The sequence below is a fragment of the Vanessa cardui genome, chromosome 16, assembly GCF_905220365.1.
Source record: "Vanessa cardui chromosome 16, ilVanCard2.1, whole genome shotgun sequence".
Taxonomy (NCBI): Eukaryota; Metazoa; Arthropoda; class Insecta; order Lepidoptera; family Nymphalidae; genus Vanessa; species Vanessa cardui.
The window spans coordinates 7,368,562-7,385,104 of record NC_061138.1 but is presented as its reverse complement, the minus strand read 5'-3'; the positions used below and the strand labels follow the sequence as shown (position 1 = coordinate 7,385,104).

The window sequence follows — 16,543 nt, the reverse complement described above, 5'->3', positions numbered from 1 at the left end:
GGTACCGCTGGTTTTTTAGTGGGTAAACCCGGTGTGCTTGGGCGTTCAGGGCTCCGGGGAGTACCACACCCCCCCCCACTTTTCATCACGTGGGGGAAGAGCGTAATGCGTTTTTCCAGCGAAAAAAAAAGGGGAGCCATGCCGTTTGCAGTTACGGCATACGAGTTGGTCCCAACCCCATCACAAATAAAAAGCAAGACTAGTTTCTTAAGTATAATCAAAGGAAGTTGAATTGCATATTATTATCTTCAAAGTATATTTTGAATTAAACGTGAGCCTTCGCAAGTTCCAATAGGAATTATTATTTGCTGTACAGGAATTATGTCTCCCGTTCACTGACAGCACACTTCATAATTGCTTCATATCCCTAACGGGAGCAATTAAGGAGGCAGCTACGAACCCATATCCTACTCATGAGAAACTCAATTACTCCACCTTAATACAGTTTATTTATTTATTCAGGTAGCCAGTAATGCAATATGTTAGCCGTTTACGAACATTATAGAGTTATAACCTTGTTTTAGTTTGACAACGTTACCTAGATGGGTCGTGCCTTAATTAAATGATACTCTGATTTGATTTGTGTGTGTATAAAGTTTACATTACAATTTTTTATGCACTTTTAAAGAAAAAATATGATAAAAAATGCATTTTAAAATCAGAAACGTGAATTCTTACAAAACGTCAAATCTTTGTAACATTTTGATCCCATCAAACATTGTAACACCTAAACCCAACTTAAAGTTCAGGGTAGGGCTTTGGGTAATCCCGTTTGGGTAAATACCTCTCATCAGATATTCTATAATCAACAGTACTGTAACTATTAGGTACAAAGAACATACCATCTTAGTTCCCAAGGTTGGTGGCACATTGGCGTTAAACACTTTTAAAGAATGGTTAATATTTCTTACGGTTCTTAAAACTATTGGCGATGGTGACCACTTACCACCAAGCGGTCCATTAGCCCGACCATGAAATAAGAATAAAAAAGTCAGAATTGCTGGTTGAAATAAACAAAAAAGACTCTTTATCCTTTTAATATAATTATGGATTGGACATAGGAAAAATCGTCAGTAGGTATATAATAACTGTATATAAAACAAAAGCGTTGTGTGGAAATAGGGAAGAGGGGGAGGAAATAAGTGCAAGGACGTGCAACAGGTCGCTCCATGACCTACTTAGTATGCATATGTTTTACATAACAATGATATTATTGATGCGTCCGGGAGCCGGGAGGTTGCGTTACCTCTTTTGATATGCAAACTATTTTTAGGTTGTTTCAACTATATCTCTACAATATTAAAAGGAAATAATGTTTTAACAGGCTTTCATTGAAATAAAGCAAACTAACCTACTCCTTTTTAAAATATTTATACCAGTTTTTAATGTGAGGTGGGTCTTAAACTTACATTAAGTAGAAAAAAATTAAGATTTTATCCTTAAGCTCACGTTGATTGTTTTCAATGTTTTTTTTTCTTTAAATATTTAAAAGAGTAGTATTATAGGTATTTCTCTTTCGTTTCTTGTTAGTAGTTTTTGGTTGCATTCAATTCAGTACAATTGAGCGATATTTTTATTCTTTACCTTTTACTTTTATTCTATTTAAATACCTGTGATAGCTGATGAACAATAACAGTTTATAGTTTAAAAAAAGTCGCTTAACGCTGTCTGTCTCTATGTATGCATAAATCTTTCAATTTACGCAACGGATTTTGATGCGGTTTTTTTAAAATGAAGGAGTGATTCGAGAGGAATGTTTTTGTATATAATACATGGACAATGTTAAAAAACATCTGTAGTATATTTAGTCTCAGCATTGCACCCGTGCGAAAGTGGGGCCATAGTTAAGTAGAAAGTCCCTAGTTTCTGTATAAACTGCTTACACAAAATGTTTTCAAAGCCACATGATAGTATGTGTATGTGTGTGTACCAACAAACAAACTTTCCTTCCTCATAACACTAGTATAGATTTATAGTCTGAATTCATAATATCAACGTTCATTTCGCTTTGTACTGAAAAGCGTTGATACGAACGTTTTTAATGACTTGCCGAAAAATATTAACAAAAAGTATTGTGGTCTTAAACTTGTCTACAACTATGGTTTTTAAATAATAAAATATTTTTTTTGTATAATATTTAATTATGCGTTATTATTTTTAAATAAGTATTTCGTGAAAAAGTAAAACAGAAACATAAAATGTTCTGAAATTATGGAGTTACTTTTAGAAAAAAAATTATAGCTATATACCTACAAAATACGTTATTTAGCAATTAAATTGAACAGCTAATTAAATGCTAAAATAATTACAATAAAAATATTATTTATTGTAAAGAACAAAGTTATTTAACAATACCAAAAATAACTTTATCTAAAATACATATAGGAGATTTCACGGTGTCCAATCCAAACATTTTAGGAACTATACCCGCAACAAAGTTATTATAAATTGAAATTTAAGAATTAAGTACAATAATAGCGTTAAAACTATTTTCGTTTGACACAAACTTCAAATAAAGAAATAAAGAACTTATATTCTTATATTCTTTCTATAATTCTTGAGACAGAATATCAAGTTTCTGGTGGCACCCTGATCATTCCGGAATGAAAGTTGTAATGTTTCTTCTTGTGCCTGTAACTATATAAACTCACGTCTCTCAAATAGGTAATGGTAGACCATCCCTGATTACGGCTTAACTTTATACATTAAAGAACCTATAGTCCAAAGTTGCTGAAAATAAGTATCTTGCAAGAACATTTTTTTTATAATTGTAACTATATTATAGCAACCAGACAACTTCATAATATACAAAATTTTTCTTTATAATTATGAATGTAAAAACTCCATTGGATATTTAAGTATAAGGCCGGGGGTCCCTCAGTTTTGGGTTCAAACTCCAAGTTGAGCCATTGTGAGTAATTGCATTTTTTGCCTGTTCGCCAGCTTAGAAACTGACGGTGTTAACACTCCCATACCTCGGAAAGAAGGATAGTCCAACGGCTGTTCAATCTCCGTTGCCCTTGGCTTTGATGTTGTGTCCATGGGTCTATAAAAGGGGAAGGAGGATGAGAGATATATAATATCTTCTCCTCCTAGTCTTTTATGAGAATGTTGACATGTCAACTTTTATAATGTTTTTTTGTTATAGGTACCATATATACATATATGCATTTGGCAAAATGTGGTTATTTTAATATTACAAATAGACACTGCAATTTTAGTATTCGTATAGATTGTATATGATGAAATTTTAACAACAACAATATCAGGAAAAGTAAATCTATATTTATCCGCTCGCTTGCGACAACGAAGAGGCTTATGGCAACTCGATATAATGACGAAAAAAATTAATCAACATGGATGAAATGATAGGTAAAAATATTATCGATTTGCAATTTAATATTGGTATAATTACAAACTATTGGTGTAACTTACAAATATCTAATAAAATGTGCAATAAACGAAACGAAATAAACTTTAACTATTTCTACTTCATTTTTTTATAAAATAATTTAAAATTTTAAGTCCATAATCTAGCTTCCAACTATTAATAACGTCATAATGTTATTAATAACGTTATTTAGAAATTATCATTTTTGTCACTACCATCAGTTTTTTCAGACATCAGTCATTCCAACATGTTCCAAATTAGCTGTTCCCGCCCATATACCTTGAGTACTATATCACCAGCGGCTGTTCACGCACCAGAACCCAATTTATGCCACTATACTCTTTGTAATGTCTACAGAGTATAAATTCATCAAAACCTCAAATTCATTGGATCTGAAAAGGTACACGGGTGAACAGATACCCAAAATCACGTCAATTCATTGTAAATAACCTACGCCTAAGATGAAATGCGGCCCCTCTTTGAATTCTGCTGTAGTCCGCTAGAAATAATTTCATGCTCAAATAATTTATATTTTTAAAATAAAAATGTTTTATTTCTCATAAGTACCAAGGAACTTTTGTTTCTATTCTTTAGACTTGTTGTGTTTTTATAAGAAATTGAGGGCACAGTATCGAATAATTATAATTTCTATTTGCCTTTAAGTAGATGCTGTCCTAGGGAATTTCTGTCAGCCTTCTTTTCCATCTTTGCACAGGGACGGTGAGTCATTGGCCCATACCGCGAAGGAGAAGGCCGATCTTTTAGGGTCTCTCTTCGCGTCGAACTCGACTCTGGATGACCAAGGAAAGTCACCTCCATCAATCCCGCGATGTGATACGACGATGCCGGAGGTTAAATTTCGGCAAAGTGCAGTTCGGAAAGCACTTCTTTCCTTGGACATTCACAAGTCGAGTGGACCCGATGGCATCCCTCCAATCGTGCTACGGACATGTGCTCCCGAGTTGGCACCGGTCTTAACGCGTCTTTTCCGGCAATCCTACGCATTAGGCGTCGTCCCGAACTCCTGGAAGACTGCTTTGGTGCATCCGATCCCTAAAAAAGGCAACCGCTTAGATCCGTCCAATTATAGGCCTATAGCCATCACCTCCTTGCTCTCCAAGATAATGGAGTCCCTTATTACTGGCGGTCACTAATCAGCTGATTAGTGACCGCCAGTACGGTTTCCGTCGGGGTCGCTCAGCCGGTGATCTTCTAGTTTACCTTACTCACAGGTGGGCTGAAGCAGTTGAGAGCAAGCGGGAGGCATTAGCAGCCAGCTTGGACATAGCGAAGGCCTTCGATCGTGTATGGCACAAAGCGCTTCTTTCGAAGCTTCCTTCCTATGGGCTTCCCGGGAAATTATGCAATTGGATTACCAGCTTTTTGGCAGATCGGAGCATCAAGGTCGTTGTCGACGGTGCATGCTCTGACTTAAAATTCGTCAATGCTGGTGTTCCACAAGGCTGCGTTCTATCACCCACTCTGTTTCTTCTGCATATCAATGATTTGTTGCAAATCGGGAACATTCATTGCTATGCAGACGACAGTACCGTTGACACCTTATACACCGGCCGCGTTAATATTTCTCGGGAAAACGTCGAAGAAAACCGGAACAAACTTGTGTCTGAAATCGAGTCTTCGTTAAACGAAGTCTCGAACTGGGGCCGGCTAAATTTAGTCCATTTCAACCCCAAAAAGACGCAAGTTTGCGCGTTAACCGCTAAAAAAACACCATTTGTCGTATCTCCACGATTTGAGAACATCCCGATAGCCGCTACAGGTAGTATCGGAATACTTGGCGTTGATATTTCGAGCCTCGTTCAGTTCCGCGGTCAATTGGAAGGCAAAGCCAAATTGGCTTCAAAGAAGCTCGGTGTGCTCAGCAAGGCGAGACAGTATTTCACGTCGGCCCATCGCCTAAAACTTTACAAGGCGCAAATTCGGCCTCACATGGAGTACTGCTCTCACCTCTGGGCGGGTGCTCCCCAGTACCAGCTCCTTCCATTTGACCGCATCCAACGTAGAGCGGCTCGAGTTATCGACGATCAAGCCGTTTCCGATCTCCTTGATCCTTTGGCTTTGCGTAGAGATGTTGGATCACTCTGCATCTTTTACCGAATTTTTCACGGGGAATGTTCCGAGGAATTGTTCGGATTAATCCCGGCTCCTGAATTTCACCTTCGGACATCTCGTCAAAATTCTAAGTTTCACCCGCACCATCTTGATGTCCGAAAATCCACAACAACGCGATTTCTTAGACATTTTCTGCCTCGCACAACCACTCTGTGGAACCAGCTTTCGCCGGCGGTTTTTCCGAACCGATACGACATGGGAACCTTCAAGAAAAGAGCCTACTCCTTTCTCAAAGGCCGGCAACGCACCTGCAAGCCCCCTGGTGTTGCAGATGTCCATGGGCGGTGGTAGTCACTTTCCTCTAGTGAGCCTCGTGCTCGTTTGCCACCTATTCCATAAAAAAAAAAGAGATGTACGCCCCAATAGAGGTCCTCTAATGTTGAGAGCGAAATTATATCTCTTCGCTATTTGAATATCTAATTTACCTTACCGTTTCTTTTTACAATTCCTGTTACATTTTTCGATAAAATTACAAATACTTTTTTAAAACATAAATTTAAATAATAGTACTGTACAGAACCGTAGTCTTTTTGTTTGGTTTTGGTTCAAATCGGTAGCTTTTATTGCTTGTTTACTTCAACAAGTTATATATATTGACTTTAAATCCATAATTTAATAGCATCCAAATAAAGACTTACATCAAAATATCAATAAAAAGATAAAACAATACGGTTTTATCAACTTTCTGGTTTATAAAAGGGTTTTAATTTTATTTTTGTAAGTATAAAAGTAGAGTGGAATATAAACAACAGAATTAATTATGTGTGAAGGACAGGCAAGATATATTTATATATATTTGAACATCCATCATGCGCGTCACAGCGATAGGGCTGCTCGTCAACTCGGTACTGTGTCCACAGATAACGCAGAATCGACCGCCATTATCCACGATTGAATGCACAGTTTAAAAATGTTATTTTTAAGTTTAACCTGTTGCTGTATTTAAAAAAAAATGATTGAATTGATTTTCAATATATAATATAAGTTTTGGAGAATATATATTGTCTTTTGTTCTATAGGTTGGTGGACGAGTATATGGGCCACCTGATGGTATGTAGTCGCCACCGGGCATAGACAATGGCGATGTAGAAAATAATTACCATTCCTTACAGTGCGAATGCGCCACCACCTTTGGTACTAAGATGTTATGTTCTTTGTGAGTGTAGTTACACTCAACCTCACTATTCAGACCGGAACACAACAATAATAAGTTGTGTTGTTTGCCAGTAGTATATCTGATGAATGGGTGGTACCTACCTTGGTAGGCTTGCACAAAGCCCTACTACCAAAAGAAATAGTAAATATATTCGTATGTATTGATACTTTATATTTATGTACGATTTTGTAAGCTTTTGTTATTTGATTAAAGTCGATAACATAATAATTGTGTTGACTTAATACTTCATTATCTTTGGCTTCTTACTCGCGTCAAATAAATACAATACGGGGACGTGCCTTACTACGTCATCATTTAAGTAAATATCGGATATGTACTACTTAAATATAAATATTTGAGCCGCGATGGCCCAATGGTTAGAACACGTGCATCTTAACCGATGATTGCGGGTTCAAACCCAGGCAAGCACCACTATATATATATGTGCTTAATTTGTGTTTATAATTCATCTCGTGCTCAGCGGTGAAGGAAAAAATGAATGTTCGTGAGTAAACCTGCATGTGTCTAATTTCATTGAAATTCTGCCACATGTGCATTCCACCAACCCGCATTGGAAGAGCGTGGTGGAATATGTTCCAAACCCTCTCCTTAATGGAAGTGGCCATTAGTCCAGCAGTGGTAAATTTACAGGCTGTTACTTTACTTTACTTTATAAATATAAATATTTATTTTCTTTAAAATTATAAAGCCTTACTTGTCTTCGAAAGTTCTTCACTTTTTGGTTAAATTCCAGATAAAAACATATCAAATAAAATTTATATATTAATTTTTATATAACAAGTAACTCATATACATTTTCTTATTAAATTTAACAAAAACGATTCCTACTGAATACGAATACGACCGAACCTTTCTGAAGAAGAGATATTAGAGAATTCACGTTATTTTGGAAATTTCCAATAATTGAAATAAAATATTTTGTATGTTTTTATTTCAATTCTTATAGCTTCGGATCACATTATCAGAAACCAGATAAATGTTGATACGTTTTTATTATTAAATGGTTTCATTGAAAAATAAGATAAAGTAAAGCCTGTAAATGTCCCACTGGAGGGGTTTCCTCTCTTCCTTGAAGGTTTGAAGTTAGTTCTACAGCGCTGCATACACTAGTGGTAGAATATCAATCAAATTGCATGGCGTCGTTGCTCCTGCAAAAGTCGCTATGTATTTTTTTATATATTTCGATTGTTACACCGTTTTAATAATTATTTCATTAGGCACGAACTGTAAAATCAGTTTTTTCATTACTTCTATAGTTTAAAAGTTTACAAATTTAGGAGTGCAATATTCATACATCGAAATTTCCATACATTGAAATAACGATAAAAGCGGCACAGCAATCGAAAAATATGAAAAAAAACACACATAGCGACTTTTGCAGGAGCAACGACATGCAAGGTCTTCACCGATAAGCACGTAATTAAATACACATATTTAATAGCACGTAAATAACATCATAGTATTAATATAACTCATGAAAATTTAATAGTGCAGACTCGGGCTTGCCTACCACCACCGATTAAAAGGGCCATGCTCTTACCATTGGGTAAAACAAGCTATCATTGAAAAATAGTATTTTATTTTCTGAAAACTTTCATACTAAGCTGAAATTCTGGATCGCATAATTTTATTTACAAAAATTTCCAAAGAAACTATGAACGCAATTAGAATTCGATACATCATTGGCAATAAGGTCATTTTGAAAGAAAATATTCCCCGCATTTAAGTCGCTTTTGATGCTAAAATATATTTATTTCATACGAAAGTATTTAACATAATAACTGGGTACGTTTTATCTTTTATTGCAGCGTACATTCATATAACGATGTTATTGATCTTTCTAGCCGATAGCGGTTGGATTAAGGCCACTAATATTAAAAACGTACGATAAACGAGAACAGGGCATATTAACGATTACATTGAAAAAGAAAATATTAATAAAAAAAAACATATCAACAATCATGTATTTTCATAAACATAGATAATGACTCCGAGTTTGAAATTGTTTACATTTATGAAAAGTATTACATGACATTAACGTTATATTATTGTATTCCATTTCCAAATAATGACAGCCATGAATACTTTCCATTGATCATTACGCACCGACGATCGGGGACGTTCTACGTCGCCACATTATCGGTTCATACGAGGAGTTATACCCTTATTTCTACGTCAATGTTCTCTCCCTGTAATAAATACACCTTATTGTTCGGAATTTATCGAAGTGTACACAGACTAAAATAAACAACACGTTTTTACATTAATACGGAACACCGAACGTTGACATTTAAGCTGTGTAAAAATAGCAATATTTTTAATGTGAGCAAGTATAGAGTTATAAAAAATACAAGAGTTTAATCATTTTAATGTGTTCATTATGATTTTACTTTATACTAATATTTCCTTATTTTATTATGTATCATATTTGAATTTCGTTGTTGTTTGATATTTAATAAATTCAATTAATTAATTGACTTAATTGGATAAGGTTGTGGTTGGAATACATGTTATGTATAGACATACTAATTAGTCCCATTTCATACTAACAGTGTAAGCTGCTTTTCCGAGAAATTATATATATCGTGTTACGTTGCAATCGAATACACGGAACCCGTTCTAAAATTTGTTGAAATAATGCACTCATGCTAATGACGTAAGGGATGGTCAAGGTCGATAGACGGTGTTGACCTATTTTTCAGTTTGGCTATCTGTTTTATTGAAAATAAAAACGTAAATCAACTTTAATAATGAAACTAATGTATTTTTACTATTTTGCGTAGAGTTCAAGACACCGATGGATCTTATTTCGAGAGCTTCACAGCTCTTTCGTGGCGTCAAGAAAACAGGCGTCTAGCAGCTTTGCGACTAGCTGAAGCAAGAGCTGAGAGACCACCGCCGGCTCCTCACGATCTAGGGCTGCCAAGTGTCTCAGCGCAGCTGTCACATAAAGAACACGAACATTTGTATACTGAGGTAAGTCCCTCTTAATATTTCAAAAATGTATGTAATACTAGCTGTGCCCGCGACCTGTGTACGCGTTTGAATTTTACAAAAAAAATAAATATTATTTTAGCCTAAGTTACTCCTCATTATATCAGTTATCTGCCAGTGAAAGTCCCGTTAAAATCGGTCCAGCCGTTCCAGAGATTAGTCGGAATAAACAGATAGACAAGCAGACAGACAAAAATGGTACAAAATGTTATTTTGGTATATGTACCGTGTATACATACATATGCATTGAGGAAAAAAGCGCTATTTTAATATTACAAACAGACACCTCAATTTTATTACATGTATAGACGAGCATATAGTTAGTATATAACATCGGTGAATAGATACAGGAGGCATAATTTTATCGGATAGATGTAGGTTTCCTCACGCTGTTTGTTTTCAAGGCAATGCACGAGATGAACCATAATTATAAAATTTATTACATGCAAACTGCAAAGTCGGACTTGAACCCGCAAATTTTGATTATTCGTGTTCTAACCACTGGACAATCCAAAAAGAAGATAGACGATGCAATGGCTAGAATAAGAGCCAAGGCTTTTAGTAGTCATAAAGTGTAAAAAACATTTTTATAGGTTAGAACTTCACTTGCAGATTAAGAAAATTGGACTTTTATTAGAACTGAAGCTGTTTTTACTTTTTTTACTTTTACCTTGCAAACACACTAACATACTAACAAACCAACATTGGTAGTTATAAAATAGCCTGTAAAAATAATGTATGTAACTAAATGTAGGTATATTTTATAATTTGCTTTGTAGATGGTTCCGTCTGAATAGACTTTGGGTTAACGATTATGGAAATAAAGGTTTTTGTGTATCTTATGCGAACCCTTTTATTTCGAAGATAAATACATTTTTATCAGCACGTAAGCTCCCGATTTAACGAGTTTCCATTACATGTAAAATACAAAGATAGGCCTCTGAAATAATTTATTGTATATATATATAAAATTAATTAATAAACATAATAGAAATATGTGAGAAGATGTTCGTCTGTAACTGAAAAGGCTACTAACCTTTAAATATTAGAAGATGCAGCGGTTTTTGAAGGTTTCAGTTGTATGTATAATGATATAAATAGCTACGCTTCCCAGTTACTACCAATTTTAAATTAAAAGTAATTAATATGACGTGTTTTTTTATATACATTTGTTCATAAGTATTTTTCGTATTCGTGATTATGACTTTAGTAAAACGCTCACTGTAGGTCACACTGTAGTACGAATTATAAGCGATATCCGCATGAACATGATTTACTATAATAATGATAAAATCGTTATTATAGTAAAACGTCAAAATAATGATGAAATCGTTATCATTATCTTGACGTCCACTTAACGCCCATATTTATTACTAGCTCCTACAATCTTTGCAATATTAAGCTTAATGATAACATAATCATCGACCATTTTATGTTCAAACTTTTTTTATTATAAAATTATATTGTGATTCAATAAATGGCGAATGGAATACACTTAGCGATGCTACGACTTCTAATGGGCATAAAACACGCAAAGTTGTACTTGAACGCATTATTTCACGTCAACCCTTTCTCAATGCGAGGTCCATCTTGAATACCAACATACTTTGTCTTGGAAATGGTTTGTTTTGTTTGGCCTTAAAATGTGTTTTTATCTACATTGAAAATAAAGCAAAAGCAAGTTATATAAAAATATATGCTGTCGAAACGCTTGTACCTTGGAGTAGTAGTGCAAAAAGCTTCATCAAAAATATAACACCTCGCCTCATTGCCTCCACTGGTGACAGGAGGGCTGGTTCGTTTTTTGCCCAGAGGATCGGAATTGCGATTCAACGGGGAAATGCTGCTAGCATTCTTGCCACCACTCCACGCGGTCAAGATTTATACAGTAACTAGTTTTAGTTCATATTTTTATATATTTAAGCATTTAATGTTGTTAATTCTTATGTTAATAAAAAATGTTTTTTTGGCAAAAAATATATTTATAACATAACGACGACTGCTTTGTAAATGTCGTTAGTTTCTAATTATTTGAATCTAAATACATTAAAAAAGTCTAAAATAAGTATGTTTTTCCTGTAACGGTAACTTCATAAATGCTACTACTTTTTAAATATATGAAATAAATATCTGGTTATACATTTTCTAAAGATTTCCTAGCTCGTTTATGTTATGTGAATTCTCAGCGGGATAATAATTTTTCGTATCCAGTAACTCTGAATATTTTCATAAATTTCAACGTGGAGAAAAGCACCGTAACGTAATATGCATATATGTATAGTATCGCCATAATATTTTAGTGAAGTAAAATATTTCATGCGTTCAGATTTTTCTCAGTAGTAAAAACATATTATTAAAAATGAGATATACATATACTGTATTATACAAATCTGCAATATTAAAACGAGTTGCTATTAATATGACTATAATTTGCCGAATAGAAATTATCATATAATTCAAAAGCAGCTAATTACGCAATAGAAGCGTATAATTTAACATCGTATTTTATAGTTTTCGTATATGCCAATATTAATAGGAATATAAGTTATTTACAAATGTTACACTACATGGTATATTAATCATAATCAGCATTTAAAAAGTAAAACAACACAAAGTTCTTACGGTCAACTTCTAAGTTCTTCTCGGGGTTTAGTTGAGACATCGTAATTGACTCAGGCCAAGGTGTGGTCGGTAACATCCCTAAGAATCAAACAATAGCAAATTCCAAGCAGAAACTGTGGGATATTATCAACAAAACCGTTACCTCGTCGTCTCTGAAAAGGAATCTGGTAATGGATTCCATGTATTTATTTATTAACCGTTTATCTTATCAAAAATATGTTGAAAACAGAACTTCATTGATTTATTATCTTTCCCGTTGGCGTTCAAAACAGTTGATAGATGTGACAGCACTAGTCACTTATGTTGCTAGTCAAACAGCGTACACACTAAAATTTATTAAACTGGGAATAAATTTTGCAAGGTATAGCTATGAAAATTGAGACAGAAGATTTGTCAGTGTTTCAGGTCTTATCCTTTATATGCATTTTACAATTCAGCACCTTCGGACGTTAAATTCCATCCTTTGCGATTTAAATGTTACAAAAGATATGATATTATTTCATTGGAAAAGAATGACCGTTTGGAAGAAAAGAAAATCGTAGAATTTTTTTTGTTTCTGACAACTACTCTGGTATAAGATATTGTTTTTAAATCAGTATATTAAAAAAACTATGTAAAGTTAAATTTCAAACTTATTTCCTTTGTAAATTGCGTCACGCATTGAGCGCTTAGATACATAACTCCAACGTTGTGATATATAAATAAATATTGTATATAAATCCATAAAAAGATGCATAAATCCTGTATCAATAGCCTATTAGCCTATTTGCCTGTCCACCTACCTAAATTACAAAAATAAAATTTTGAAAATAGACAAAAGAGCCGACACAGTTCAGTAGTTTGACGTGTGCATCTTAACTCATGATTGCGAATTCAAACCTAGGCCAGTACCACTAAATTTTCATGCGATTAATTTATATTCGTAATTCATCTCATGCTCGGCGAAGCTTTGTGAGGAATTTTATATTTGATATGCTGTTATATTTAAATATGTTTCATAGGTACTATACTGCATTGAAAACGCAGTTGGTGCACCAGCACCAGACGGACAATTTGCATCATACAAAGAAGAGGTGATCGAGTACGCACGGAGGGCATTTAAAATAGCGCCCGAAATACATGCGCGTGCACTACGCGCTGCGGGCAGTGAGAGACCGCCAACTGTTGTATTGGGCTGCGCTGTCATCGAAGCCGACGGACTTGAAGCTAAAGATGCCAATGGTATGTAAATACATACATTTCAAACCTCTGTAGTATTATCAATATTGAAGTTAGAAGGAAGTGAATCAGTTACACCTTTGCCTTTAATATACCATTTCCTCTGCCCCAAGGTTGCCTGGAAGAGATCGCTCTTCAGCGATAAGGCCGCCTTTTGTGCCATGCTTTATTTTCTTATATTTATTTCCTGTGTGTTATACTTGTCTTGGTGTACAATAAAGAATATATTATTATTATTATTATTACACTTAATTTTAACATTAGCCTCAAGCTGTAAATATTCGATATATATGCAGGTTTCCTCATACGTAGAATAACAGTTGATGTTCGTTGAGTTGTTTAAATAAGTTTATTTGCCTTATCATTAAATAACTCATAGTCGTACTTTTTACCGAAACAACTTTGACTTTACTATTCAAAATGGAAGTAATATGGATAAGTCATAAGTCAGATAAGGTATAACATCAAAATCAAGAATAAATATAAATGATATGCAATATAGTTAAGTGTAAAATTCAGAGATACAAAAATCACATCTCTGAATTTAATTTAACTGTTGACAGCAAACCAATTACTTCAGATCAGTATGTATCTAGAGTAGTTGAAAAACATTTGATCGACATTCCAATTTCGAAGACGTAATCACTTATTTTCTCTCCCACTATCGTCAAGTGGGTAATTGAAAGAATTTAAAGAAGAAATGTTAGGTTTGCATTAATTTGCATGAATATATAAATGTGAAATGCATTAAATGAACTTTTTAATTATTATGTACACAGAAAACCACATATACATGTATACAGAAAAAGGTAGACAATTAAGTAATTGATGTTATTGCACTTTATAAATATTTTTATCAAACAACTCTCTTTCTCAGTGGAATTTTATCTGACCAAATAGGTATATCATAATTTTTTAAATGTTTTTAATTTTCAAATTAGATAGTATCTCAAAAACGTTTAAATATCTGATTCCGTACTAACATCTAACTTCAACTACAGATAATATTGAATAATATATAATACAATATAAACAAATAATAATAGTACATTTACGAAATAAAAGTTGCTCAAAAATATTCATTTTTAAGTACAATAATGCTTTTAAAAATGTTTTGAGCGTGGGAAGATTGCGAACTTCTAAAATATATTTTGTGACTTATCATAGTCATTTTATTGCGTGACCATTCAGGTCAGAAGACGACATTAAAGAAATCGCAGTCAGTCTTAACAATGGAATTCAGAGGGTTTGTGTATATGGAAAAGGATCTCTAAATACTTAAATAAAATTAAAAATAAAAAGACACTTATGAAATATATGACGATAATAATAATCTCATAAAATCATAAAAGATTTATTTAGAAATTGGGAAGAACATACTATTAATAAGAGGAACGAGGACAAAATTTTACGATGATTACACACATTGGGAATGAAACGATCGCCTCCAGGCATTTTTTATTTGATAAAAATACAATGTTCTTTTATTGGAAAAAATATCGTTCAGAAATATATATTTTGACTTTGACTTTGACCTAGGTGTGCTTCACATGTGACTTTCATTTGGGTTAAGAAAAACTTTATGACAATTCAAAAATCAAAACATTTTTTATAACATATCTTACAAATCATATCGTTAGAAATGGTTGTGAGGTTATTTGAAACATACATTTAAAATAACATGTCAGTTATAAAGTGTCTTTAACAGTAAATATCTTCCGATGAAAGGTTTGGCCGAACCCGTATTGAATTACGGAACAAGGGCCATACCTTGCTTGGAGATGATACGTAAACGTCCGACAGGCTTTTGTGCTGAGATTGTATCTGAGGACGACAACATGACATTAGAATAGAGATAGTTACGAAAACCTCTGGTACATTATTCTACGCCTTTGACATATTTTGACCGTGAAACAAAACCTACAAAATGTCGTAAAACTAAGTGTGAAAACTAAAATGAAATGTTAAGTCTATTAAAGATCTGCACGTATTTATTGTTCAACACTGCACTATTTTTCTGTTCACACTACGTATATGAACTCAAGTTCCAATGCCAAAACTCGTTTTATTAACTAGCATACAATATTCATAGGTTAATCAATTGTAGAAAAAAACACAGCACTAAAAATCTAGTAATTCCATCTTAATAATTCAAAAGAAAAATTGACATATAACACAAACTTTTTTATGACATACTATAACTTTTTTATGATATACTACTTTTTTATACAAACTACTTTTAAACATAATTATTTTAAACATTTATATAAGCTACTTTGTTTATAATTTTTCTTTTTTCAACATACTCGCTTATACTCATTACATATTTTTTGATAAAAAATCGTTATTGGCAAAATATCAAATAGGGGAAAAGTTTACGTGCCCTTCGCGCAACGTGACGTGACGCTGCATTGCCCATATCGATTAAGTAAACAAAAGTCCAACAGGGAATCAATCTAAAGGGAAACGCAACTTTACATCTGTACACAATAAAAAGTACAATTTTCCAAGCGGCTATAAGGTATCTAAAAAATATAAACTTTTTATTAAGATTTATTAGAATTTCACAATAAATAACTGACGTGATTTTTTTTAATATAAATGGATTCAAGCGGGACCGCTATTCAAACCCTTAACAAAGAAATGAGCCAAAAGTCGAGACGATTAATTGTAGCCATTAAAAGGGGGTTTAAAATCTATTTCCTGGATCTGTTCCGTGTGAAAATGTAAAATGAATCGTAGGCACCATTTGTTATTTTTGATTTTTATGAGAATTGTATAGTATCCATAAAATATATTTGACAAATGTTTATTTAAAATATGTACCAAAAACAAATAATCGGAAATATGTAACCCAATCGTTAAGTAGAATGTTTTCCAAGAGACAAATACGTGATTCGGATTTAAAGTGCGATCATGATTTTATTGCTTTCATTTAATAGAATAAATCCTAAGTTATATTATTGTACTTGTCCAAGAGAGCAATCCATTATAACGGAACTCAACGA

The 16,543-nt window shown here is 33.6% G+C and overlaps 1 protein-coding gene across 1 annotated transcript in view; it reads left to right on the top strand.

Moving 5' to 3' along the window:
* The window catches only part of LOC124536503 (BAI1-associated protein 3), a 104,761-nt gene that overhangs the window by 33,806 nt on the left and 54,412 nt on the right, over positions 1-16,543 (top strand). Inside the window, exons 4-5 of the mRNA XM_047113059.1 lie at positions 9,485-9,677; positions 13,319-13,538. Of these exons, the coding sequence (XP_046969015.1) occupies positions 9,485-9,677; positions 13,319-13,538 (413 nt within the window). The remainder of the gene's footprint in view (positions 1-9,484; positions 9,678-13,318; positions 13,539-16,543) is intronic.